This window comes from Budorcas taxicolor, chromosome 9, assembly GCF_023091745.1.
Source record: "Budorcas taxicolor isolate Tak-1 chromosome 9, Takin1.1, whole genome shotgun sequence".
Classification (NCBI taxonomy): Eukaryota; Metazoa; Chordata; class Mammalia; order Artiodactyla; family Bovidae; genus Budorcas; species Budorcas taxicolor.
The window spans coordinates 82,625,923-82,653,058 of record NC_068918.1 but is presented as its reverse complement, the minus strand read 5'-3'; the positions used below and the strand labels follow the sequence as shown (position 1 = coordinate 82,653,058).

General features: G+C 40.6%; 1 protein-coding gene across 1 annotated transcript in view; it reads right to left on the bottom strand.

Moving 5' to 3' along the window:
- SCAF8 (SR-related CTD associated factor 8) overlaps nt 1-26,931 on the bottom strand; it is an 88,716-nt gene extending 61,785 nt beyond the window's left edge. Inside the window, 4 exon segments of the mRNA XM_052645860.1 lie at nt 26,365-26,498; nt 26,799-26,823; nt 26,825-26,866; nt 26,869-26,931. Coding sequence (XP_052501820.1) covers nt 26,365-26,498; nt 26,799-26,823; nt 26,825-26,866; nt 26,869-26,931 — 264 coding nt within the window.
- Between the last annotated feature and the right edge of the window lie 205 nt (nt 26,932-27,136).

Sequence of the window (27,136 nt, the reverse complement as noted above, 5' to 3'; positions counted from 1 at the left end):
AGTTAATCATAAGCACTCACAAAATAACCTTTCTCAGATCACTAAGTTTTATTTTCCAGGTAAAACCAACTAAAACAAAGAACTGAGAAATACGAAGCCAAACTGAACCAATTAACAGGTCAAAGCTAATCAGTTACTTAAATCAATATCCACTGATAAGCTACTGTAGATATGCACAATACATTAAGCTCTTCAGGGGATAAAAGGTAACATGAAGACCTTCACCCCAACTATGTAACAATCTACTAAAGTGGAAAGGGAGGGTAATAGACACACAATTGCTGTAGTATTATACAGCACCATCCTTATGGCAGAAAGCAAAGAGGAATTAAAGAGCTTCTTGATGAAGGTGAAAGAGAAGAGTGAAAAAGCTGGCTTAAAACTCAACATTTAAAAAACTAAGATTATAGCATCCGGTCCCATCACTTCTTGGCAAGTAGATGAAGAAACAATGGCAACAGTAACAGACTTTATTTCCTTGGGCTCCAAAATAACTGTAGATGGTGACTGCAGCCATGAAACTAAAAGACGCTTCCTCCTTGGAAGAAAAGCTACGACAAACCTAGACAGCATATTAAAAAGTAGAGACATTACTTCACCTACAAATGTCCGTCTAGTCAAAGCTATGGTTTTTCCAGTATTCATGCATAGATGGGTAAGCTAGACAATAAAAAAGGCTGTACACTGAACTGAAGAACTTGTGGTTTCAAACTGGTGGCTGGAGAAGACTCTAGAAGGGTCCCTTGGACAGCTGGACAGCAGGGAGATCAAACCAGTCAATCCTGAAGGAAATCAGTCCTGAATATTCACTGGAAGGACTGATGCTGAAGCTGAAACTCCAATACTCTGGCGACCTTGTGCCAAGAGCTGACTCAATGGAAAAGACCCTGATGCTGGGAAAGATTAAGGGCAGGAGGAGAAGGGGGCGACAGAGGATGAGATGGTTGGATGGCATCATCGACTCAACGGGCATGAGTTTGAGCAGACTCCAGAAGACAGTGAAAAGACAGGGAAGCCTGGCGTGCTGCAATCCATGGGGCCACAAAGAGTCGGACACGACTGAGTGACTGAACAACAACAAATAGATTCTCGGTATCTGAGATTTACCACTGTCAGCTCTGATGATTCACTAATGACTTCAAAGGTCTCTGAAATGTGGTGGTGATGTGCAGCTGCTCAGTCGTGTCTCACTCACAGGTAATTTTTTGGAGACACTAATTTGAAATGTGTATATTAAAAAGTTGTGTAAGGTCAACAATTAGTGCCTGAGCACCTTTGTCTTCTCCCCTCTCATGTTCCCACAGGCATTTTTAAAAAGAGTAACTTACTGAAATAGTATTTAGAAACTGGGGGAACCATGAGAACCTTAAGACTTTGCCTCATGAAAACAAGAACACCGGGAATATAATTCAGTGCCAAAATAAAAAATGCTACTGGGAAGGGCATTCAGACAAATGAAATGTAGTTAGAAACAACAAAAGGTTTAATAAAGAAAATGGAAGTGAAATGGACTGACTGGAAAAGAGCACATGCCTGTGACAGCTATGATTCTGTTTCTACATGGTCTGATAAATACGTACAGCATATTCATCAACAAACCTCTCCTGACAAGCAGTAATGTTCACAAAGGACTAAAGAAGTGGCTATTTTCTAATGGGAATGCATTAAAATCTAAACAGACTGCATGCTTTCCTACTGGAGGATCACTAAGTGCCAAAAATAAGATACAAGGATGGGAATATATACTGCATAGCTTTGCATATAGTAAATCTTCCCATTTCACAGCATTTGCAAATATGGACATGAGTCTGAGTGAACTCTGGGAGTTGGTGATGGACAGGGAGGCCTGGCGTGCTGCGATTCATGGGGTCGCAAAGAGTCGGACACGACTGAGCGACTGAACTGAACTGATAAGTATGCTGCTGCTGCTGCTACTAAGTCGCTTCAGTCATGTCCAACTCTGTGAGACCCCACAGACGGCAGTCTACCAGGCTCCTCTGTCCCTGAGATTCTCTAGGCAAGAACATTGGAGTGGGCTGCCATTTCCTTCTCCAATGCATGAAAGTGAAAAGTGAAAGTGAAGTCGCTCAGTCATGTCCGACTCTGTGGGACCCCATGGGCTGTAGCCCACCGGGCTCGTCCGTCCATGGGATTTTCCAGGCAAGAGTACTGGAGTGGGGTGCCATTGCCTTCTCCAATATGATAAGTATATTTACATGTAAATAACTTATTTATAAGGGTCTTATAAAAAGCCTTTATCGGCTACAAATCGGCACTTACCAATTACACTGCCAACAACTAAGCAAGGGTACTTGCCGTCTGCCTCTGCAGAGACTGAACCCTGTGCTGCTGCAGCTGCTGACCTTCAACACCCCGAGGGAGCTCAGAGCAGAGTGATGACTGTGTCTGTAGTTTCTAGGAACATTATAATCTTAATCCTTTTGGCCCCTCATACCTAGAAAAGCACTAAACCCCTTCACGGTAACATCTGATCCTCTGGAACTAGCAGAAAACCTTTTGTAAAATGAGTGCTTTATGGTACTGAACTCCACCTTCACCAACACCTCATGTATTGACCTTCCTCCCACTGCCTCTTTGGAGCAGTCTCTCAGAGCTATTGACCTTCCTCCCACTGCCTCTTCGGAGCAGTCTCTCAGAGCTATCTGATGCGCTGCCTCCCTGGCTGCAATCAATCATTTTGCCCCAAATAAACTTAACTCACAACTCTCAAATTGTGCTCTTTTCAGTGGACACCTTGAATCCACAGTTAAAAATCTGTACAAGTTCTGATTCGAGATGGCAGAGTAGAAGGACGTGCGCTCATCTCCTCCGAGCACCAAAATTCCAATCAGCTGTTGAACGACCATCAACAGGACGACATGGGAAACCACCAAAGATACCCCAGGTCCAAAGACAAAGAAGAAACAGCAGTCAGATGGTAGGAGGAGCACACCACGATAAAATCAGACCCCATACCTGCTGGGTGGGTCCCCCACCAACTGGAGAACAATAATACAGAAGTTCCGGCATTGTTCTGAAGCTTCTGAATCCCAGTCTCCCAGGCCTGGGGATTCAAAAAAGGGACTGGGAATCCCCAGGGAATCTGACCTTGAAGGCCAGCGGGACTTGATTATAGGACTTGCAGAGGACTAGAGGAAAGAAACTCTAGTCTTGAAGGCCACAAACAGAACTGTGCCCGCACCAAGACCCAGAGGAAAGAAGCAGTGTACCCACAGGAGACTGAACCAAAACTGGCATGGGTCAGCAGCGGCTGCCACACAGTCTGGGTCACCTTGGGCCAAACAACTACCAGGGAGGGAGTGCAGCCCAACCCATCAGCAGATAACTGGATTTAAGTTTTACTGAGCAAGGCCCTGCCCACCAGAGCAAAAAATAGTTTTTCCCATTGCCAGTCCCTCCTGTCAACAAGCTTACACAAGCTTCTTAGCCTCATCCATCAGAAGGCAGACAGAAGAATCTGCACAGCCTCACAGAGGCTAAAACAAAAACTGTATTACAGAAAGTTAATCATGATGAAAAAGCAGAAAGTTATGTTCCAGATGAAGGAACAAGATAAAACCCCAGAAAAAACAACAAAATGAAATGGAGACAGGCAAACTTCCAGAAAAAGAATTCAGGATAATGATAGTGAAGATAATTCTGGGTCTCAGAAAAAGAATGGAGGCAAAGATTGAGAAGATGCAAGAAATGTTCACCAAAGACCTACGAGAATTAAAGAACCAAATAGAGATGAATAATAAAGACAAATAATACACTAGAAGGAATCATAGCAGAATAACTGAGGCAGAAGAACAGATAAATGACCTGGAGGACAGAATGGTAGAAATCACTGCCACAGAACAGATTATAGAAAAAAGAATGAAAAGAAATGAAGACAGCCTAAGAGACATCTGGGACAACATTAAACACACCAATATTTGCATTATAGGGGTCCCAGAAAGAGAAGGCAATGGCACCCCACTCCAGTACTCTTGCCTGGAAAATCCCATGGACGGAGGAGCCTGGTAGGCTACAGTCCATGGGGTCGCTAAGAGTTGGACACGACTGAGCAACTTCACTTTCACTTTTCACTTTGATGCATTGGAGAAGGAAATGGCAACCCACTCCAATGTTCTTGCCTGGAGAATCCCAGGGACGGGGGAGCCTGGTGGGCTGTCATCTATGGGGTCTCACAGAGTCGGACATGACTGAAGCGACTTGGCAGTAGCAGCAGAAAGAGAAGAGGGAAGGGACCTGAGAAAACATTTGAAAAACTAACAGCTGAAAACTTTCCTAATATGGGAAAGGAAATAGTGAACCAAATCCAGGAAGCAGAGTCTCCAGAGAAGGATAAACCAAAAGAGGAACACACCAAGATACACAGTAATCAAACTGACAAAAATTAAAGACAGATAAAATATTAAAAGCAACAAGGGGAAAATGACAAATAACGTACAAGTGTAACAAAAGGGAAAGGGGCAGAGCATAACTTTTCAAAGAATGACACAGTCCAAGGACACAACAGAAACTGATTATTAGAATCGAATGGGCCCAAGGCGGCAGACTGAAGCTCCAAGCCTTCGGCCTCCTGATGCAAAGAACTGCCTCACTGGAAAAGACCCTGATGCTGGGAAAGACTGAAGGCAGGAGGAGAAGGGGGCAACAGAGGATGAGATGGTTGGATGGCATCACTGACTCGATGGACATGAGTTTGAGCAAGCTCTGAGACAGTGAAGGACAGGGAAGCATGGGGCGTTGCAGTCCATGGGATCACAAAGAGTCAGACATGACTTAGCTGAAGATAGCAGACAAAACCAGACCTTGATCCTCAATTCAGCAAGTGAAATGACACACCCAGAGGTACCATGACAGTTCCAAGGCGCTGTTAAAAGACCAAGGAGTGGGCAGTGGCCCAAATCCTGGAAATCTCTGCCCCTTCCCAAAAACAGTTGGAATAATCCTCCCACTCATTAGTATGAAATTACTCACCCTATAAAAACTAACCACGCCACATTTTGTGGCCACCCTCTGAGATGGCCCACACTGTCTGTGGAGTGTGCTTCTCTCTTAATCTGAAAAAATCCAGTTCTCACCTTTCACTTTCTCTCTCACTTAATTGTTTCTGTGGTGAGACATTAAGAACCTGAGCTTCATTAGGTCCTGAAACCAAGTACTGTGGGTTTTGGCTGGGTTCAAGTCCCAGCCACGTGGGTTTGAGTCCCAAACTGGGTTTGGGCTGGGTTCGAGTTCCAGCACATGGGTTCAAGTCCCAATCCCTGGTAAATGGTTTCACAAGGAAACTTCACTCAGGCTATCAGCTGATTTCTCAACAGAAACGCTACACGCCAGAAGGGAATGACATAAAATACTTAAAGTGATGGAAGGAAATAACCTAAAACCAAGAATACTCTACCCATCAACTTTCCTTCAGATTTGATGGAAAAATCAAAAGCTTTCCAGACAAGGAAAATTTAAGAGAATCCAGCACCACCAAACCAGCTTTACAACAAAGCTAAAGGAACTCCCTAGGTAGAAAACCAAGAGAAGGAAAAGACCTACCTAAACAAACCCAAAGCAATTAAGAAAATAGGATATATATTAATAATACAGTTCAAAATTGGGAAAGGAATACATCAAGATTGTATATTGTCACCCTGCTTATTTAACTTATATGCAGAAGCTGGAATGAAGATTCATCCAGCATCCTTATGCTGGATGAAGCACAAGCTGGAATCAAGATTGCTGGGAGAAATATCAATAATCTCAGATATGCAGATGGCACCACCCTTCTGGCAGAAAGCCAAGAGGAACTAAAAAGCCTCTTAATTATGGTGAAAGTGAAAAAGCTGGCTCAAAACTCAACATTCAAAACACTAAGATCATGGCATCGGTCCCATCACTTCATGACAAAGAGATGGGAAAAAAAGGAAACAGTGACAGACTTTTATTTTCTTGGGCTCCAGCATCATTACAGATGGCGACTCCAGCCACGAAATGAAAGACGCTTGCTTCTTGAAAGAAAAGCTATGGCCAACCTAGACAGCGTATTAAAAAGCAGGGACGTTACTTTGCAGACAAAATCCATCTAGTCAAACCTGTGGTTTTTCCTGTAACTATGTATGGATGTGAGAGTTGGACCATAAAGAAAGTTGAGATTGATGCTTTTGAATTGTGGTGTTGGAGAAGACTCTTGAGAGTTCATTGGACTGAAAGGAGATCAAACCAGTCAATCGTAAATGAAATCAGTCCTGAATATTCATTGAAAGAACGGATGTTGAGGCTGAGGCCAAAGCTCCAATACTTTGGCCACCTGATGCTAAGAGCCAATTCACTGGAAAAGATCCTGACACCAGGAAAGAGTAAAGGTAGGAGGAGAAGGGGACGACAAGATGAGATGGTTGGATGGCATCACCAACTCAAAGCATATGAGTTTTAGCAAGTTCTGGGAGATGGTGAAGAACAGGGAAGGCTGGCATGCTGCAGTCCATGGGGTCGCAAAGAGAAGAACATGACTGAGTGAGTGAACAACAGCAGCAACAAATCGATAATTACAGGTAAATGGATTAAAGGCACCAACCAGAAGATGCAGACTGGCTGGGTGGATGAAAAATATGCACGTGTGCACTTTCCACGGGCTTCCCTGGTGGCTCAGACGGTAGAAAGAATCTGACTGCAATGTGGGAGATCCAGGTTTGATCCCTGGGTTGGGAAGATCCCCTGGAGGAAGGCATGGCAACCCACCCCAGTATTTTTGCCTGGAGGAGGAGCCTGGCGAGCTACAGTCCGTGGAGTCGCAAAGAGTAAGACATCACTGAGCATCTAAGCACAGCACAAGCTCTTCCACTTATCACATCACTCTGCTTGACCCCCTCCTCAAACTGTATGTAATTATTTTACACTGTTAATCATGTTCCCATTATGGCTTGTAATTGTAATTATCTTTTCTTTTTTGTCTGGCTCTTGATTGTGAAAACTGGTAAACTTTTAAAACTGATAAATCTTTTACTATTATGATTATGTAACTATTACTTAAAACTATTCTATCATGACTGGTCAATAGAAAAATTATAGAACTCTGTTATCACAAAAAATATGATTTACTAGAAAAACTTGTAATCACGTGTTTTTTTTTGTAATCACTTTTTAAAATCCAGATGCACACCAGAATTATCTTGAAATGTGTTGAAAAATACAAATGCCCGGGTATTGCTTTCTCCAGAGCTCCAGACGTTTCCGATGCGCAGCCATGTTTAAAAACAATTAGACTGTATGATGATCTTTTACTTTTATCTATTTTGTTTCACTTTTCCTCTTTCATACTCAGTGTTCCCATTTCATTAAGTTTTCCAATTTTTTCCAACTCCTTCTTTTTTGATGTTCTTTCTCAAGCCTTTATCAAGTGTAGTAGAAAAGCTTTTGTATATGGATATATGCTGCTGCTGCTAAGGTGCTTCAGTCGTGTCCAACTCTATGCGACCCCATAGATGGCAGCCCACCAGGCTCCACCATCCCTGGGATTCTCCAGGCAAGAACACTGCAGTGGGTTGCCATTTCCTTCTCCAACTCGTGAAAGCAAAAAGTGAAAGTGAAGTCACTCAGTTGTGTCCGACTCTTCGCGACCCCATGGACTGCAGCCTACCAGGCTCCTCCGTCCGTGGGATTTTCCAGGCAAGAGTACTGGAGTGGGGTGCCATCGCCTTCTCCGATACGGGCATATAAATATGTGTAATATATGTATTTTAGAAAACATGAATTTTTGCCTAACTAAAAAAATTATGACATTTTGCTTCTACTTATTTGACTGAGTAGAATGCTAGATTTTTTAAAAAACAGATATGCAACAAGCAACAAAGGTTTACTGTGTAAAACAGGGAAATATAGTCAATATCTTGTAATAACCTATGATGGAAAATAATTTTAAAAATAATGTATGTGTATTTGAATAACTGAATCACCTTGCTGTGCACTTGAAACACTAAATCAACTAGACTTCAGTAAAATATACATATTAAGAAAACAAAATCTGCACACTTGAAAGCAAAGGAACCTGGAAGGTTTCTCAGCATACAAGGTGATTGAAAGTTGTTTGATAAGATTAATTTAGTAATCTAAAAAAATGTACTTCTACTGTATGAACTGAAGAGAACAAAGAATAATACATTAAAAACCAATTAAACCAAGCAGAGAGCGATGAGAACCCAGACTGAAGTATTCGTACTAAGAATAAAAAGGAAGGGAAGGATAGAAAATGTATTTTTAAAAATAAGTCATAGAATTTCACAACTGAAAAGATACAAATCAAAGAGAGGCATCTATGAAAAGTCCAAGTTTTCAGGTCTGAGTGTCAGGAACACATTTTTACATAAAGAGGAGATCTAAAAGTAAGTTTTAGAAGAAAGACAAGTTTAGATTGGGGGATAAAAATATCATTTTATGTACACAGAGTACTCAGAAGATATGGGACTGAATTCCATAAGAATTCAGAGAAAAGCAAAAAACACAGTCTTTCCTAAAGAGCTAAGAGTTGAAGCGATGAAGAATAAATAGTGAAAACTAAATATCAGAAAAGAATAAGTAGATCAAAAGCATACTAGGCCTTAGAGTAAAATCATTTCAGAAATATGAGCAACAAATACAAAGACTAAAAAAGAGAGACAGAGACAGGCAGGAGCGTAATAAAGAGGAGGATAATTACTTTTCACTTCTATGGCATGCTGTCAACTCTTAGGCACGATCATATGTACCGTATCACTTTTAGCTTCAGAATGGCCCAGTAAGATTAGTATTTATTATTCTCATTTTGTCACTTTATAGATATATAAACTTATGGTAACTGACCTAACTAAATTCAAACTGGTATTAAGCTTCAAAAGCATGTCTCAAACCCAATTATTCTGGCTAACCCAACCTTCAGTTTCCAAAATAAAGCAAAGTCCACCAGGTAGCAACCAACTACATATACACAACTGAGTCACGGAGTTGATGGTAGACAATTGTGGAGACAACCACGTAACAATATCAACCTAACTGATAACCAAGAAGATTTGAAGACAACACATTATGAAGCTTACATGTCTACTGATCAAATAACAGCTAAGTTTTAACTCTTCCAACGCTTAACAAGGAAGCTCACTTTCTCTAAAAGATTTAATTCAATTAACATTATCACAGACCAACTTCATCTTTCTCACCAAAGCTAAGACACATGATATTTTGGGTTTGAAGGCAATATTACAAAACTAACATGGCAATAAATGTGGAATGTGAAAAATTCCAAACATTGAAAACTCTCATTCACTGCACCCTATCCACCTACTTCTCTCCTAAGAAATAAACACTGCTAAAGGCTGACAGGCTACTTATCAGAATTTTCTATAGGCATCTATGTATGTATATGTGTGTGTGTATAAAGGTAAATGTATACATGTATGTATGTGACATACATACTTCAAATACAATCTGGTGCAAAATTATACTATTAACTACTTAAAAATTGATTCTCTTAAAAGTCTTGCGGGATTTAGCACAACACTGAAATCCTTATAAAAGAAGACCAATAATAACACTGGTCCAAAATACACCACGGTCTGTATTTTGTTAGCGTCGGACATTCCAAAGTTTTGTTCAAGTATTTCTCCAACTTGGAAAATATGTCGAATATAATCTAGCTCTCTACAGCTCGTATTTTCCAAAGCTTGTTATCCACTATCAAAATATTACAATGTTAAAATGCTTTCCAGGGCCGCAAAGACATCCACAATGACACTAAATGTTCCCAGATGAGTTTCTTTAAAAAAAAAAAAATAAAAGGCAGTTTTCTTGCTAGGCTGAGTTGCTTCAGTCCTGTCTGACTCTACTTTGAAAACAGCTATTATTAATTTTGTAGCATTGTCGTGCTTTAAAATACCTGTACTAGGAGTTTTCTAAACAGCAGTCTGTGAAAATTTAAAGAAAGTAAGTTACAGAGTAGTCACCATTATTAAAATCATAAACATGCTACCAATACAGGCTTACAGAGTAACTGTATCCTTCTCCTACAAGAAAGGTACAAGGTATGTTACTCAAAGGGTTTTTTTTCCTTCACTTTTCTGCAGAGGGCGTACTGTGTGTTGTTGTATAATCCGTCTTTGCCAAGGAATGCAGGTTTCCTATGGCATCTTATTCTATGAGCAGGAAAGCAGCAGCCCAGGAGTTTGTTCCTCATTCTGATCCAAGTTCAGCATAATGTGATAATAATTTACTACAAATCACCAATTCCCATTCCGCCTCCACCTACAACATACAGAAAAATCTCACTCAAACAGTTATACTAAAAAAGTGAAAACAATGAACCAAGACAGAGAGCAGAAACTTCTAATTTGGTTGCTAACTATATGCCTCTCATAAGCTGTGACTCAACAAACTTCATCATCTTTGGGTCTTGATTCTTCACCCACCTATTAAATGATAAACTATCACAAGTGTCTCCGGTCTAAAACTTGTAATTTCTGGAAATCAAGGTGAAGCACTAACAAGGAAGTAAACCAGGAACCAAATCATAGAACTGATAACTACAAATGTGTAACATGAGTGTCAGGGTCTCTGCTGGGCACTGTGTTCAGTCCCGTCTGACTCTCTGCAGCCCCGTGGACTGTATTCCACCAAGCTTCTCGATCCATGGAATTAAGAATACTGGAGGGGATTGTCATTTCCTCCTCCAGGGGATCTTCCCTATCCAGGGATCGAACCTGTCTCCTGCACTGGCAGGCAAATTCTTTACCATTTTGCCACCTGGGAAGCCAAGGGTCTCTAGCTACATCATTCTAAAATCAAAGACAACAGGACTTTTCCAGTGGTGCAGCTGATAAGACCTACCAGTGCAGCTGATAAGACCTACCAGTGCAGGGGATGTGGGTTCTATCCCTGACCCAGGAAGATTCCACATGTTGTCGAGCAACCAAATCCATGCAACACAATTACCGAGCCCGGAAAGAGCCCACACTGCAAATACTGAAGCTCACGTGCCCTAGAGCCCACGCTCCACAAAAGAAGTCACCACAATGAGAAGCCTGTGCAGTGAAAGGAAGAGTAGTAGCCTCCACTCGCTTCAACTAGAGAAAGCCTGTGCATAGCAACAAAGACCCAGCACAGCCAAAAATAAAAATAATTAATTTTTAAAAATCAAAGAGAACAGAAATGATTCTCCATGGGAGAAAACAAAATGTACACACACACACATACATATAGAAAAATAACTTCAGTTTACTAGGTTCTATTTCTAATAATACAGCATTTAAATTCACAATTCCATGCTCACAATAAATTGGTTATTGTAGACAGGGTTAAAATTAAAAAACTACATAACCAAGAGGAGCTAATGAAATACTCGATGATATAAGCAGGCTCAATGTTAAGGAAGTCTAATAAAATTTCACTGAACAGAATTTAAATCTTTACTTCTAATTCATACAATTCACTACTTAACTTTTAATTATATATAAGAACCAGATGCTTGGATAAACAGAATTTAAAATCAAGCAAATTCCAAGCAGAGTTGCTTTAAGATGTCCTTATATTCACAAACACAAGATGATATAAAAGGTCAAGCCTAAAAAACAAACAAAAACTGACTAAAAGATTCTCCAACTTTTTGCCTTAAGCCTTTTTCTCTTCATTATCTCCCCCTAATCTCCATCTCTAGCCTATTCTTTAAGTACTTGACCTATATCCATCTCCATCCTGATGACATCAAATTGTCCAGACGCATGGAACTACTATTGTATTTAACAAACCAGTGGTCTTTGGGTGGTTGAGATATATGGGTGATTTCAATTCTCCCCCCACCAACTCTTTTATTCTAGGTAGAAAAAGGCCCCCTCATCTGACCCATCCTGCCAAACTACCTTCCTCCTCAAATGATTTGCTTCTCCTGATTTACCATAATTGTAACTTGACCACATCATCTTATCTACCCTGTAACTCAAAGCCCTGGCACCACACTCTTCCTTAAAACACTTTAGAATCTCCATTCTCTTGATTAAAAAGGAAATCTTGGGCATTGTATATACAAAGACCCTTCATCTGAAGATCCTGATCCATTTCCCTGAAAAAGATTTTCTGCCTTTGCCTTATACATGTCTCATACTCTGTACAAGATTATATACAGAGAATAGTAAACACATACTACAAATGTCTACACCACTACTCTTTGTATCATAGGATTCATATCAAATTATCTTTATTCTTTGTGATAATCCATTCATAACCCCAACCCTTTTAAAATATGAGCTGAGAAAAAAGATGTAATTAACCTGGTAACCACTCTCCAGTGCCTGATAGATGGCAAATACGCATAAATAACAAAGCTCAAAGGACCAGCAACTACTTTCTAGTATTCCTTCCAACCACTAGTTGCTGTTACATTAGAACCTTCATGGGTTATTACTGTATTCTAGCAATTTGAAAACTGCATTATAATTAAAATAGAATGAAAAAATAGTCCGATAATCCTGTTGTTCTGTCGCTCAGTCATGTCCAACTCTCTGCAACCCCATGGACTACAGCATGCCACGATTCCCTGTCCTTCATGATCTCCTGGAGTTTACTCAAACTCATGGCCATTCAATCGATGACGCCATCCAACCATCTCATACTCTGTCGCCCTTCTCCTCCAGTCTAGCAAAACAAAGCAAGCACTCACAGAATTATTTGGAATTACTTCCTGCTTAACAGCTCTAAGAGGTCTGAGATAGCTAATCCTTTGATTTTGCAAAGGATCAAATCAACGGAAGTACTGATTGGGATATTTTGTACTAGCAACAAAATTGTGGTAGTGATAGTCTCCTTTAGGGCAACTCTTTAGGATATTAATCCTCTTCAGCTAAGTTGGTCACAACCCTTTTTCTTGTAATCACTACCACAGCCTTTTCGTACTGTTCATGGGGTTCTCAAGGCAGGAATACTGAAGTATTCCTCAGTGATCAGTGCAAAGAAATAGAAGAAAACAATAGAATGGGAAAGACTGGAGATCTCTTCAAGAAAATCAGAGATACCAAGGGAACATTTCATGCAAAGATGGGATCATTAAAGGACAGAAATGATATGGACCTAACAGAAGCAGAAGATATTAAGAAGAGGTGGCAAGAATACACAGAAGAACTGTACAAAAAAGATCTTCATGACCCAGATAATCACGAGGGTGTGATCACTCACCTATAGCCAGACATCCTGGAATGTGAAGTCAAGTGGGCCTTATGAAGCATCACTATGACCAAAACTAGTGGAGGTGATGGAATTCCAGTTGAGCTATTTCAAATCCTGAAAGATGATGCTATGAAAGTGCTGCTCTCAATATGCTGGCAAATTTGGAAAACTCATCAGTGGGCACAGGACTGGAAAAGGGCAGTTTTCATTCCAATCCCAAAGAAAGGCAATGTCAAAGAATGTTCAAACTACCGCACAATTGCACTCATCTGACACGCTAGTAAAGTAATGCTCAAATCTCTCTAAGCCAGGCTTCAGCAATACGTGAACCATGAACTCCCTGATGTTCAAGCTGATTTTAGAAAAGGCAGAGGAACCAGAGATCAAATTGTCAACATCCGCTGGATCATGGAAAAACCAAGAGAGTTCCAGAAAAACATCTATTTCTGCTTTCTTGACTATGCCAAAGCCTTTGACTGTGTGGATCACAATAAACTGTGGAAATTCTGAAAGAGATGTGAATACCAGACCACCTGACCTGCCTCTTGAGAAATCTGTATGCAGGTCAGGAAGCAACAGTTAGAACTGGACATGGAACAACAGACTGGTTCCAAATGGGAAAAGGACTACGTCAAGGCTGTATATTGTCATCATGCTTATGTAACTTACATGTAGAGTACATCACAAGAAATGCTGGGGTGGATGAAGCACAAGCTGGAATCAAGATTGCCAGGAGAAATAACAATAACCTCAGATATGCAGATGACACCACCCTTATGGCAGAAAGTGAAGAACTAAAGAGCCTCTTGATGAATGTGAAAGAGGAGAGTGAAAAAGTTGGCTGAAACAAAGATCACGGAATCCGTTCCCATCACTTCATGGGAAATAGATGGAGAAACAGTGGAAACAGTGGCAGACTATTTTGGGGGGCTTCAAAATCACTGCAGATGGTGACTGCAGCCATGAAATTAAAAGACGCTTACTCCTAGGAAGGAAAGTTATGACCAACCTAGATAGCATATTAAAAATCAGAGACATTACTTTACCAACAAAGGTCCATCTAGCCAAGGCTATGGTTTTTCCAGTAGTCATGTATGGATGTGAGAGATGGACTATAGAGAAAGCTGAGTGCTGAAGAATTGATGCTTCTGAACTGTGGTGTTGGAGAAGACTCTTGAGAGTCCCTTGGACTTCAAGGAGATCCAACGAGTCCATCCTAAAGGAAATCAGTCCTGATTGTTCATTGAAGGGACTGACGTTGAAGCTAAAGTTCCAATACTTTGTCCACCTGATGCAAAGAGCTGACTCACTTGAAAAGACCCTGATGCTGGGAAAGATTGAAGGCGACAGAAGGGGACGACAGAGGATGAGATGGACATGAGTATGAGTAAACTCCAGGAGTTGGTGATAGACAGAGAGGCCTGGCGTGCTGCAGTCCATGGGGTCACAAGGAGTCGGACACCACTCAGCAACTGAACTATCTGAACTACCAAAGCAGAGAGAGATCTCTATGAGAGGTTCTGAGTGCTCTGAGAGAACAAGAACAAGAACATGAATTGGGAAACCCCTGCCCAATAAGAGGAACTGTTAAAAAATATAAATATAAATCACTTTTCTTGGCATATTAAAAAAAAAAAGCCAAATATGCTAAGGATCCTTACAAAAGCAGTCACTACCATAGCTCAATAATCTTCCCTAGTGGCTTAGAGAGTAAAGAGCCTGCCTGCAATGTGGGAGACCCAGATTAGATCCTGAAGTCTGAAAGATCCCCTGGAGAAGGAAATGGCAACCCATTCCAGTATTCTTGCCTGGAAAATCCCACAGACCGAGGAGCCTGGCAGGGCCCCAATGCATGTCGTTGCAAAGAGTTGGACATGACTGAGTGACTAACACACAAACCTCAATAAAGGATTTAAAAGGTGGAGGGCACTTGCTGGCTTGTTAAATGCTTATAGAAAAACTACTCAGAGAAAGAAGTCATTTCAGCAACTAACATGCAATATGGAGAAAAACTCACTTTGGTGATTTTTATTCAAAGGGGTTGACATTTAGCCAGGCACAAGATAAATAACCTGCATATAGTTTTTAAGCTTTTATTAGGTAAATGCACATTAGCATTATCAGGAAACTTCCTCCCTATTTCAAGAAAACTACACAAGACCACTACTTTCATAGAGTCCCTCAATTGTGGGTAATACTTTTAAACAGTGTTTCCTTAAGAGTCCATCGCACATGTTTGCATGCTCAGTCACGTCCAACTCTGCAGTCCCAAGGACTGTAGTCCACGAGGCTCCTCCGTTCATAGCATTTCCCAGGCAAGAACACTGGAGTGGGTTGCCATTTCTTCCTCCAGGGGATCTTCCTGACCCAGGGACTGAACCTGCATCTCCTGCGCTGGCAGACAGATTCTTTACCACTGAGCCAAGGAGAATACATGTGTCCTTATCGCTAAATGAGGCCTATGGTCTGTGCCCAGTTAATGAGGTTTCTCTTCTCTTCCTTTAATGAGTCAGTGTAGCTACAAAATGAAAGTGGCATAAATGGGAGATCGGAAGAAACAAACGAAGCTTTTCAAAGTTTGCCCCCCTGGCTGCATTTTTTGTCACGTTTTCAAGAAAGAATGCTCACTCTTCAGTTAATATGAAAAAAAATTTAGTTGCTCAATGTCACTACGTGCAGAAAAATAAGAAACATGCATTTCCAGTACACACCCACACATAAAAACTTAGTACAAATTCCATGAGGGCGGAGGCTTTTTTTTCGGGGGTGTTTTGTACACTTACATCTCTAAAGCCTAGAGTAAGTGTCTGCACATGTGTACATGGTGGCAGATATTCAATAAACCATGTTGAATAAATATTTTCACTAAGGCAGCTTTTAAAAGTATTTTGTTTCTGTTTTTGATGTTAAAATAAGAATTATAAAGCTCAATTATAATTCTGATTTGCAAACAGCATACTATTAACCAAGTTCTCAGGTTTCAGATTAAAGCAGGGTCATAAAAAGTATGGCCCATGGCCCATTTCTGTAGGCCCTCAGGCCAAGACTGGTTTACATTTTAAAAGAATTGTGAAAAAACGAAGATTATGAAAAAGAGACCTTAAGTAGCCCATTAAACCTAATTTTTACCATCTGACCCTCTACAGAACGTCTACTGACCCTGTGAATTGAGATTTCATTCAAAAGAAAACCAAAGTTGGGACTTTCCTGACAGTCCAGCGATTAAGATTCTATGCTTCCCCTGCAGGGAGCAAGGGTTCAAACCCTGGTTAGGGAGCTAAGATTCTGCATGTCAGGCAGTACAGCCAAAAATTTTTAAAAAAAGAGAGAGCGAGCGAGAATGAAAGCTTTAACTTACTTTCACCTATGAACTGAAAATCTGTGTTACTAGAAACATCTTTTACTTAAGACCTTCACTGTCTAAATCTCTAAATTTTAGCTTATTTGATTTGAAGAATACCAAGGAAATGGCTGTTTGTTGTTTTTTTAACCAGAGCATAAATGGTTATAATGCCAAAGCTAATAAGTAAAGAAGGATTATAGTTGATTTACATTTAATATTTTACATACTAAAACATAAAAATGGATGGAGAAAAAAACAAAATGGAATACAAACAGAAAAAGAAAAAAAAAGAAGCTAAATTATATTTCAAAGGAATAGCAAGACTACATTAGGAGGGAAAAAACTAACCAAGCAACTTTGAACACAGCATTTTGACTCTATACCCTAGGGCTAAAAAAGATGAACAAACAAATACTCAATTCTACTTAATAGGCTTGTTTTGAGATACATGGGTTAGCAACTCTGAAACTACTTTCTGTGTATTTTAGGATTGATCAAATACATAGATATATTGTGGACAACGGAAACTAGTGTTTTCTCACTACAGAGAAAGGAATTACAAATTTGCAAAGGAGGAAGACTAGAATGAACCAGTGAACAGTGTTGGACTGTTACTGGAGACAGGATGAATTCACGGCACTTTAAAGAGGCAGATGGACAAAAAAAATTTGCTTGTATGTTGATATAATGTATATATAAAAGCATGTCCAGACAAATACACAATTTCTAGCTCAATAACCACCAAAAGAAACTAAGGTTCCTCAGAGAAATGGCTGGTTCTAGAGTTGGGGTGGCAATATTTTATTACACAAGAAAGTGAACACCCAAAACCTGATGAGCACATGTTGAAGACGCAGGAGCCAGCTTGAAGGAGCTCTGACATCAAAAGGCCCCAATGAATAAAAAATAATCTTTGAATTCATATATACATGCATATGCATACATACATGTATACATACATGCATATATATACATAAATGGGGAGAAGGAAAAGCTGTTGTGGGAGGCCAATAATAAAACTATTAATAGACTCAGAAAATGACCATCTGAGTACCGATTCACGCAAGAACTGGATGCTTAAAAAAATAAAGGGTGAAAGTTTGATGAGTAACAAGCTATTTGTATAGTTTCAAAAATGACTTCCCGTAAGATATGTGTTACAGGTAATTCCCTAACAGTTCAGTGGTTAGGACTCCACATTTCCACTGCAGGGAGCACAGGTTCAATCCCTGGTCAGGGAAATAAGATCCTGCAAGCTGTGCAGCATGGCCAAAAATAAATAAATCCATTTTTTAAAGAAGTATTTGTTACAAAAGGAAAAAAAGACATTTTACAACAGAAAAACCTTGCAGAAAAAAGTTAACATCCTTATTAATGGGATACACATCATGTGCTTCTTGAGGACACAGTATTTTTTGGATTACTCCTGCCAAAAATGCCTAACCTGAAACTAATCACGAAGCATCAGAAGACAATTCCATATTGAGGGAATTGTAAAAATAACTGGCCTATTCTATTCTCATCAATCATCAAAGGTCATAAAAGATAAAGTAATAACCAACTGCTCCAGATTAAAGGACACCAGAGAGACAAGTGTGATATGATTTAGATTTCCCTTCTACTGAAGACTTAACTGATATAATTAGTGAAATCTGAAGGTCTGCAGACAACTGCATCAGCTTCCTGATTTTGATACCTGTACTGTGATTCTTTTCAGAAAATAGTTAATATTTAGAAATAAAAGGCATTAATTGCAATTCACTCTCCAAACGTTCAGAAACAAGATTTACAAGTCATTTATGTGCACTGCAAAGAGAATAAGAAAACAAATATGATTACATGTACTAGCTGGTGAAATCAGGACCAAGTGTATATAAAAATTCTTTATCATTCTTGCAACTCTTCTATAAATCTGAAGTTGTACAAATGAAGTTTAAAAAGCGGGGAAGAACTGTTAATTTATATTTGGACATCATACCAGCAAAAAGAATTGTGAAAAATTGAGTGATGGCTCCCCTGTACACAGCCGGCTGTCCTTTACATCTCAACCAGGAGCTGAGTGAGACCCAGTCCTTCCAGTCTCAGCTCTAACACAAGCAGCACTTCCTTGGTAAAGTCACACTGGCAGGCCTCAGATTCCCTGTTTGGGAAATGAGGACAGCAACTATCCTACCTTTCTCACAATTTTATCCTAAGATCCACTGAAACATAATAATGGCTGGGGAAAACAAGCACATATAAAACACCATCTATTATAAAGTGGTTCACTTTTAAAAATGTTTGGTGAATAAAAAGTACTTTAAAATTACCCAAGCCAGACTTTTTTTTTTCATCACAGCAAGCAGCTGTTTTAGAAACTAGGCATTTGCTATGTGTTTTTGTTTGGAAAAATTTTAACTTATCCAACATTTTTTTTTTTTACCATTTCAATAAATTCAAATACCTCTATCTTTTTTAAACCATAAAACTTTACAGTATCAAGACATTACTAAAGAAAGTAATTAACCAAGGCATCAACCTTTAAAAAAAAAAATAAGATACAGTTGACATAAAACTTGTATTAGTTTCAAGGGTACTGGTCAATCTTTTAGATACTGTGACCCAAAATAAAACGACCATTATATCATTTCCCAAGTTTCCAAAATCATAAAATACATAATCCAAACTGTCACCCTGCACTCACAAGCTACTCAAATGAGCCCCAAGAAATCAAATCAAATTCAGAAAACAGTGTTCATAAAAGAGAAAGAGGCACCAAATTTTTTTCATGTACTTAATTAAATCAAGGAAAAGTTTGTTTTAGAAATAAAAATAATCAATCCTTCCAAATTCATAAGGGTTTGATCACCACTTAAAATTATTTAATATTTGCACAGAGACTAATTAATACATCATGACAAAAGAAAATATCCCTAGAGCAATATTTTCTAAAAACAGTTATGATTCCAAAATACCAAGTGGAGATCTAATAGGATAGGCAAATTAGTACAGAACGAAACACTGTCGCTTATCTTACTTCCCCACTGTTGCCAAGGTCAGATCACGGTCATGTTTAAGAAGTCTACTCCCTCAATCATTATTTTCAACAGTAGACAAGCAACCTGGACTCTGTAAAAGTGAATGTTGACAGTGGACCAGGCAGAACTGAGCTTAGAGAGAAGTGCTGCAGCCACCCAGGCCCTAGCAAAGCAGCAAGCCCGGAGTCAGTAACGCCTGCGCAGCCGCACTAGCTCTGCAGCAAGGGCACTGCGCTCAAAGCTGATGAGGTGAAGGAGAAAGGATTGTAAGTGCATAAGGTCTAAGACGTGCACTTTTTGCCTGTCTTGTTTACAACTGTACCCTAGCAGATAGAAAAGTGCCTGGTAAACAATAAGTATTAAGTACTGGTTATAAATGAATAAAAAAATGAATCAAATCCTAGGTCTTTCAAGTCAGCCTCTACAAATTATACTAAACTGCAGAATGTTAATGAATTTAACATACATTGAATTAAAAGCCATAAACTCTTTTTAAAAACATGAACAAATCATCTCTATTCCCCATTCTGACTAAATACAGCAATGTCAAAGTTCCTAATGTATCTCCTGACCTACAGTAGATAGCATATTTACATACTCTTCCTTGAGTTTAAAATAAGGTGTATCAAAAACTGGTACAGCAGAAATAGAAAGATGAAATAAATGCATAAAATCAAAATCAGAGAGACCAAACGCATCGTGTTTACCACCAACCTTAAGAGAACTAATTCAGACAAGGAATTAGAAGCCATGGTAACATTTCTCACGGGCATTTATGTCTTATAATAGTATCTCTAACAAAATCTGCTCCTCTATAATTAGAAAATCCAAAATTTGACTTAGTCTTGTGTCTGCAATACTACAGAGTATCTGCCAGTGATCTGTTACCATCTTATAGTTTGAAGAACTTCCTCAAAATATAAGATGTATTTCATTTCCAACCATCAAATTCAGAAATTAGCAATTTACCCATCTCACATAAGTAATATTTCTTTTACAAAAAATTACGTGGAGCAGAATGCAAGTAAATGCACAAGAGTTTAGATATGATTGATGCTCACTAGCAAGTACAACTTTTTTTTCACTTCACCTATTTTTTGTGAAGAAATTCAACTCACTCCCTACATGTTTGCTTTAAGCTTACCAATATATTCTAAGTGACAACTTCATTCTGCTTCCCAAGCACTTCCCATACAATCAAGACATCATTTCACTACCAATTTAAACCTAATTATTTTCCAAAGGGCCTGCCTTATGTGGGTTATAATCATCTTACTATGCTTCTTGTGTCCATGCTGCTGGAAAGCAGTCTGTACAAGCAGGAGTAGAGAGGCACAATCCTGAGAGAAAGGAGTAGAGAAAGATGTTGAGAAAACAAAACCAGATAACATGAGCTCACTGAAGAGTTCAGGAGCCCAGCCAGTGTTCAAGGTCAAGGTTGATTACATTCTCTCATACCATTACGAGTTAGCAGTTGTCCAGTAACAGGAAAACTGGCCCTAGAAAGAAATATCTAAAATTTCATGTACAAGCAGCAGTATCAGCACTAATTCTATGCCAACTATACTTCTAAAAAAAGAGGAGCAACTGATCATAAAATATGACTATTTAGAAGACTGGGTAATACTAATGTCCCCTAAATGCCAATCAAAATTACTGTAACAAACTCGCTGCTAGCCTAAAATAAAAATGACTGAACTATATCTCTCATGAATTTCAACGTTGCCAAAAAATTTTATACTTAATCCTGAAAAGGGCTAAAACACTCTTAAATCATACAGTCCCCCAAATCATTATCAACCTCAGTTATGCTTGTACTCTAACTTTATTCATTAAAAAAACTTTTAACATATGTTGTTTTAAAATGAAAAAACAAAGCATAAAGGGCTTGAAAATGGCATAATTACAATATAAAACTCAGGACTGATTCAGCCTAACTGGAACTTACAATGAAATAGTCCCCTCCCTGCTCTCCCCTTAGTAAGAAGAATCATAAGCAGAGTTTTTATTTTAAATTTTCCATCTAAACTACTATAAACCTACAATTCCATAAAATGACCCTCAAAACAATGCTTATACCTACTAAGTCCTCCAAAGTATTAATTTCATATTTAGTCAGTTAATCTTGCAACTAATAGGAAACCTGAAAATCTCAAATCATTTATTTTACCCCGGAGAAAACCAAGTGTTCAAAAATGTTAAGTGCCTTGGTCCAAGTCATTCAGCTACCTACTATATCATCAATCCATGCATTTGAGCAATCTTTATTTAGGCATCTACCAAGGCATTATGCTATGTACCAAGGATATGAAGCAATGAAGTTATGTGGTCATTGTCCTCATGGAATTTATAATCTGGTGGGGAAAATTACTTCTAATTACTTAAAACCGCAGTCATCATTAGAAGGAAAAACACAATGTTTCAAGACAGTTTAACAGGGGATCTAAATCAGTGATTCTCAACCATGGTCGATTTTGGCCCCCAAGGGACATCTGGTAATATCTGGAGACATTTCTGGTTGTCACAACAAGGGAATCTAGTGGGTAGAGACCAGGGCTGCTGCTAAACATCCTGCAATGCACAAGGCAGCTCCTCACAGCAAACAATTATCCAGCGGAAAACATGAACAAAACCCAGGCTGAGAATCCCTAACCTAAACCCTGGGGCAGGGAGAGGGCAGTGAAGTCTTCCTTTCTTTCTAACACTAGGATTGCTACATCTTTAAGAGATTTTCACAAAGTAGAAACCAAAAAAATCTCCTAATTGTTACAATTAACCAAAACTCCCCCTGGAAAGTTAAAACACAAGAGACAGAGACATTCCCTGATACACGAAAATCAAAGAAAAAGGCAATCTTCTATAGCTTCCTGAACTGCAAGGGGAAAATATAAAATCAAATTTCACATGCTTTTATTATTCCCACTACCTTTCCCACTGTCCTCTACCATCCCATGCCTACTACTAGATATTGGTGCAAAGATTATCAGTCCTCTAGAAAGGCAAATGAACACCCTCGATAACAAACTTGGAAATGGAACAAAACAAAGAAGGGATTTCACTACTGGTGCAAAGACAGGGCAGAGAAGAGGAAAATACACTGGGTGTGAAAGTGACTCTGGAGAAGTCTACATTCTGCAACAATTTAAAGGGTGAGCTATCCGACTAACTAAAGGATCCTAAGAACAAAAGACACTAAGAATTCAGATATCCTACAGCTGAGTAAAGAATTTAAGAGCCAAGGTAAAGCCAAAAATTAATCTGCAATAATTTTACAGGCACAAGCATAACAGATTCTTACATTCTTAATATAAGAATTCTTATATTTTCCACATATTGAGTTCCTATATTACTAAAGTGCCCTTGCCAATTAAGTTATAATTTTTTAAGAAAAGGGTTATGAACTGCGTTTGTATTTTCCTTCTTAGAGAAAAAAAAACCTACCATAATGACCTCCATATAGAAGCATTCTTAAGGGCCGAGTACAGATATGCAACTCACGTAAAACTGCTGTATTCCGGTAATCAATTGTGGTCCTAACGTGAATATACAGATTTAAACAGAGAACAGGAGACCCTTCCAACCGAGGTGAGGGCTCTAAACGATCATAACAAGTAAATGCCACCATCTCTGAGCAGCAGCAACTACAATACCTTGTAATGATAACTCTTCTGGAATTAACTGCTCGGGTCAAGCACTGACCCTTAGGGAATTCTATATATCAATCTGGACAATATTCTTTCATCATTTCAGAACTGACATTAGTGGTCATGGGATTAAACTTTCATCACGATGATGCTTAACTGGAAATTAAAGTTTTCCCACAAAACCAGCACAGAGGGCACTTAAATATCAATTCCTGAGCCTCAATCTCATTTAACTGATGATAATTAAGAGGAATTTATCACACACAAAGAAAGATCCTCCGACAGTGAATGTGAAAGTGCAGTGAGGAGGCCATAAAGCCCCTCTGACCAAAAGGGAGGGAAGGCTGGCAGGCAGGAGGACATGCCAATCATGACTGCTTCCTAGCCTTATGCAGAAGATCAGATTTTCAGACCGAAACTTATCCACAATTTTCAGATTAAAGACCTATATTCTTAACTTTAAAAATCCCTGGCACATTTCTGTTTCTAAGCCAATGTTCGCTTGTTTTTTAAGCAAGTCAAAAAAGCTAAGCATTTCATATTTTGAACATTATGCTTACAGCTAAATTGTGTTGCCTTATAAAGTACGTGGCATTTGACAATTCAATGCTTCAAAGATAACTTTAAATTTGCCAGAGAAAGTTTTGTTGGGCTCAGCCCAAGGATAAATGCCTTTAAAAGCCAAATTAATTTTAAGGAAACATTCTAAAACATCCTTGACTCCTAATCCTGTAATTCAGATTCCTTTTTTATTTTTGCACTTCATAACATATGATTTAATGGAAAAATATTATCGAACTATTTCCCACTATATACTTAACTTTCAACAACAGATTTTTACTATACTAGCAAGCACAGATATTCACAGAAACTTTTTTAAAAAAATCAGGAAAAAAAATTATGTTTTGAATTTAAACCCCCTTAAAAAGTACATTCTTCTCAATCTTGTTCAAAATGTATTTCCCTTCCTCAATTCTGTAACTATGCTGTGCGCCAACCCCATTTCCAGAAGTGTGAGCATAATACTAGTAAACAAGGGAGTTAAAAGATAGTTTAAGTTCTTTGAAAATATATAAGGGGAAAAAAAATACAGGGAAAGGAGACAGTGTTACATAAACTACAGTGGGAATACCACTACAAATCTCAAGTTCTTGTGAAGATTAGATGAGAAAAGAGCTGAAACATCAAGCTAGCCATGTAAATATTAGGCTCCTTATCCTTAATGTCAATAGTAAAATTTAAAAAACCAACTGTAACATTTCTACTCCTCCTTGCTCCATTGTGATCAACCACAGTGTACTAACCACTTGTTCCTATCTATCACATGGCAGGGAGGGCTGGGAATGCAGGGTACATATTAGGAACCCCCAAATAAACAGGAGACACCCATCAAAAAGGTCTAGGGTAAATCAAATAATTGGACGGAAATAGGAGAAACCTTTTTTATATAATTTAAATGAAGACCACTACTTAGTGCTGTAACACTACATGTAGCAAACAAAAAAGCTACACAGACCTGTTTTCCCCCTCCCCTGCAGAGCTGTGAAATTATCAACAATAAATTAGAACATATAGTATCCTTATTTTTTATTTCAGATTTTAAGGACAAGGAGTGAAAGCAGATTTTATAATCTGACACAAATTATCAGTTATAAATTCATAAATAAAATGGAAAAGATTCTGAAGTTTACACTCTAATCTGTATCAAAAAGCAGTAAAGAAAACCTTGTATTCAAATGAAAATCCTTTCCAAAAAAAGGCTTTCTTTCATATAACTGTCACGGCTATCTGCTTTAATATGGAAAGTCTAATTCACATGATTGTTAGATCTAACTTTTAGCCTCTTCTAAGTTTCTCAAATGCTAATTCTCCAAAGAAGGAAGAAAGGGTGGATAGAAGGGAGGGAGGGAGCAGGGAAGAAGAAAAGAAACATTGTTTAGGCTATCACTATTAGACTATATTGAACAGAGTATTAGTGCCTCCACATGAAAAATTCTTAAAACTGATGCAAATCTAATTAACATCATATTAAAATATTTGTATCTAAGGCATACAAGTACGGATAAGCTGTGTAGACATCTACTTGTTAAATGTTTGTTTAATATAATTAAGTCTATTCACATTAGAGTGTTTAAAAGGTTTTAAAATATTTTAGGGCTTCCCTGGTGGCTAGACAGTAAAGAAGCTGCCTGCAATGCAGGAGACCCGGGTTTGATCCCTGGGTGGGGAAGATCCCTGGAAAAGGAAATAACTATCTATTCCAGTAATCTTGACTGGATAGAGGAGCCTGGCAGCCCATGGGATCAGAGTCGGACACGACTATTTTTATCGAAACGTGTCTCCCTTCAGACTAGTAAACTCAATCAAATAGTGAACACCGAACAGCTGCTTATTTAAAATCTAGCCTTATGTATGACACGTGAAGGAGCCCATGGGAAATGCCTCTCCCGCATCTTTCCTCTCGGCATGCACAGCTCTCCTGCTTTATGTCGTGATGGTGAGAAGAGTTGGCGGTGAGGAGGGTTGGGGGGGAGGTAAGGACAGGAAAAATTTGCAGAATAACCTCGCTTCCCGACCAACCATCCCCCTTAAGCTTAAGTCCCCGGTTGGCAGGTTACCTAGCCAACGATATCTCGGTTATAAACAAACACTGCTTGCAATGTGACCACAGATGATCATCCCAGGAGGTGCTTTTCCAGCACTTCCAAACCCTACCACCCCTATCAATGCCTGCCTCATTAAGGACCGGGGGAAGGCCTGAAGCGGGGATGCCTGGCCTCCAAGTTAAAAATCCCGCAAGCCCAGGAAGAGGTGGGCGGGCCAGGCCTCGGCGGAACTGACCCGCAGAGAGACCTGTCGGGAGCCTCCGGGGGAGGGCCCAACCGGTGGCCTCCCCCTCCACCCCCGCAGCCACTCGGGAGTAGGTGCTGGAGACACCGGAACCTCCCCCGCCCCCACCACCACCCCGGGATCGGGGGAGGGGCGCCGGGACGGAGCAACACCCCTCCCCCACGGGCACGGCCAGGCCGCCGCTCGCCCCACCCTGGAGAAAGCCCTGCGGGCCCGTGCCCAGCCCTCCCGCGGCGGGCCTTGTCCCGGGTCGGGGGTCGGAGGTCGGGGTGGGGAGCGTGGGCAGGAGCGGGTCGGGGGGAGGAGAGGCGAAGACTGCAATACCAACCTCGCTATTGAAGGTTTTCACAGCCTCCATGTTGTCGGTGCGGAGGCCCGGAGCCCGGCGGCGGAAGAGGCGGCGGCCACTGCACTGGGTGGGGAGAGCGAGACGGGGGCGGCGGCGGCGCCGCGAGGAGGGCGGGGGGTGTGAGGGGGCGGGCGCGCCCACGGCGGCGGGGACGGGGGGTGGGGGGCCGGGCCGCTGCGACCCCCCGGGCCGAGGGGAAAGGCGAGGCAAGCACTGGAGGGGAAGGGCTCTCCCTTAGGGGCGGCGAGGCCCCGGCATGGCCGCTAGGGCGGGCGGAGCGCCGGGCAGGGGAACAGAGGCGCTGCCGGGGCGGGTCGGCGGCGGCGGGCGGGGGGGGAGGGGCCGGGCCGCGGCGCCTTCTCTTCTCCGCCCCGCTCGGTCTCGGGCTTCCACCCTCCAGCCCCGGTCCCCGACTTCTCTCCACCCCCTCCTTCCTCTTTCCTCCGGCGGGCTCCTGTTTCGCCTCCCCGCCGCTCGGGGCCTGTAGGAACCAGCGGCGCGCCGCGAAGACGGAGGAGGAAGCGCTGGCAGCGGCGGCTGCGGCATCCAATATGGCGGACGCGAGTCGGGCCGCGCAGCTCGGGGATCCGCGGCGCCGGCCAGCGCGCCCCCTGGCGTCGGGACCGCGCGGGTCTGGGCCGTCGCGCGGAACCATCGAGCGTGCGCGCGCGCGGACGGGCCAGAGCGTCGCCGCCGGGAGGTCGGGCTCAGCTCTACCCACCCCAACCCCCGCCCGGTCTCCTCCACACAC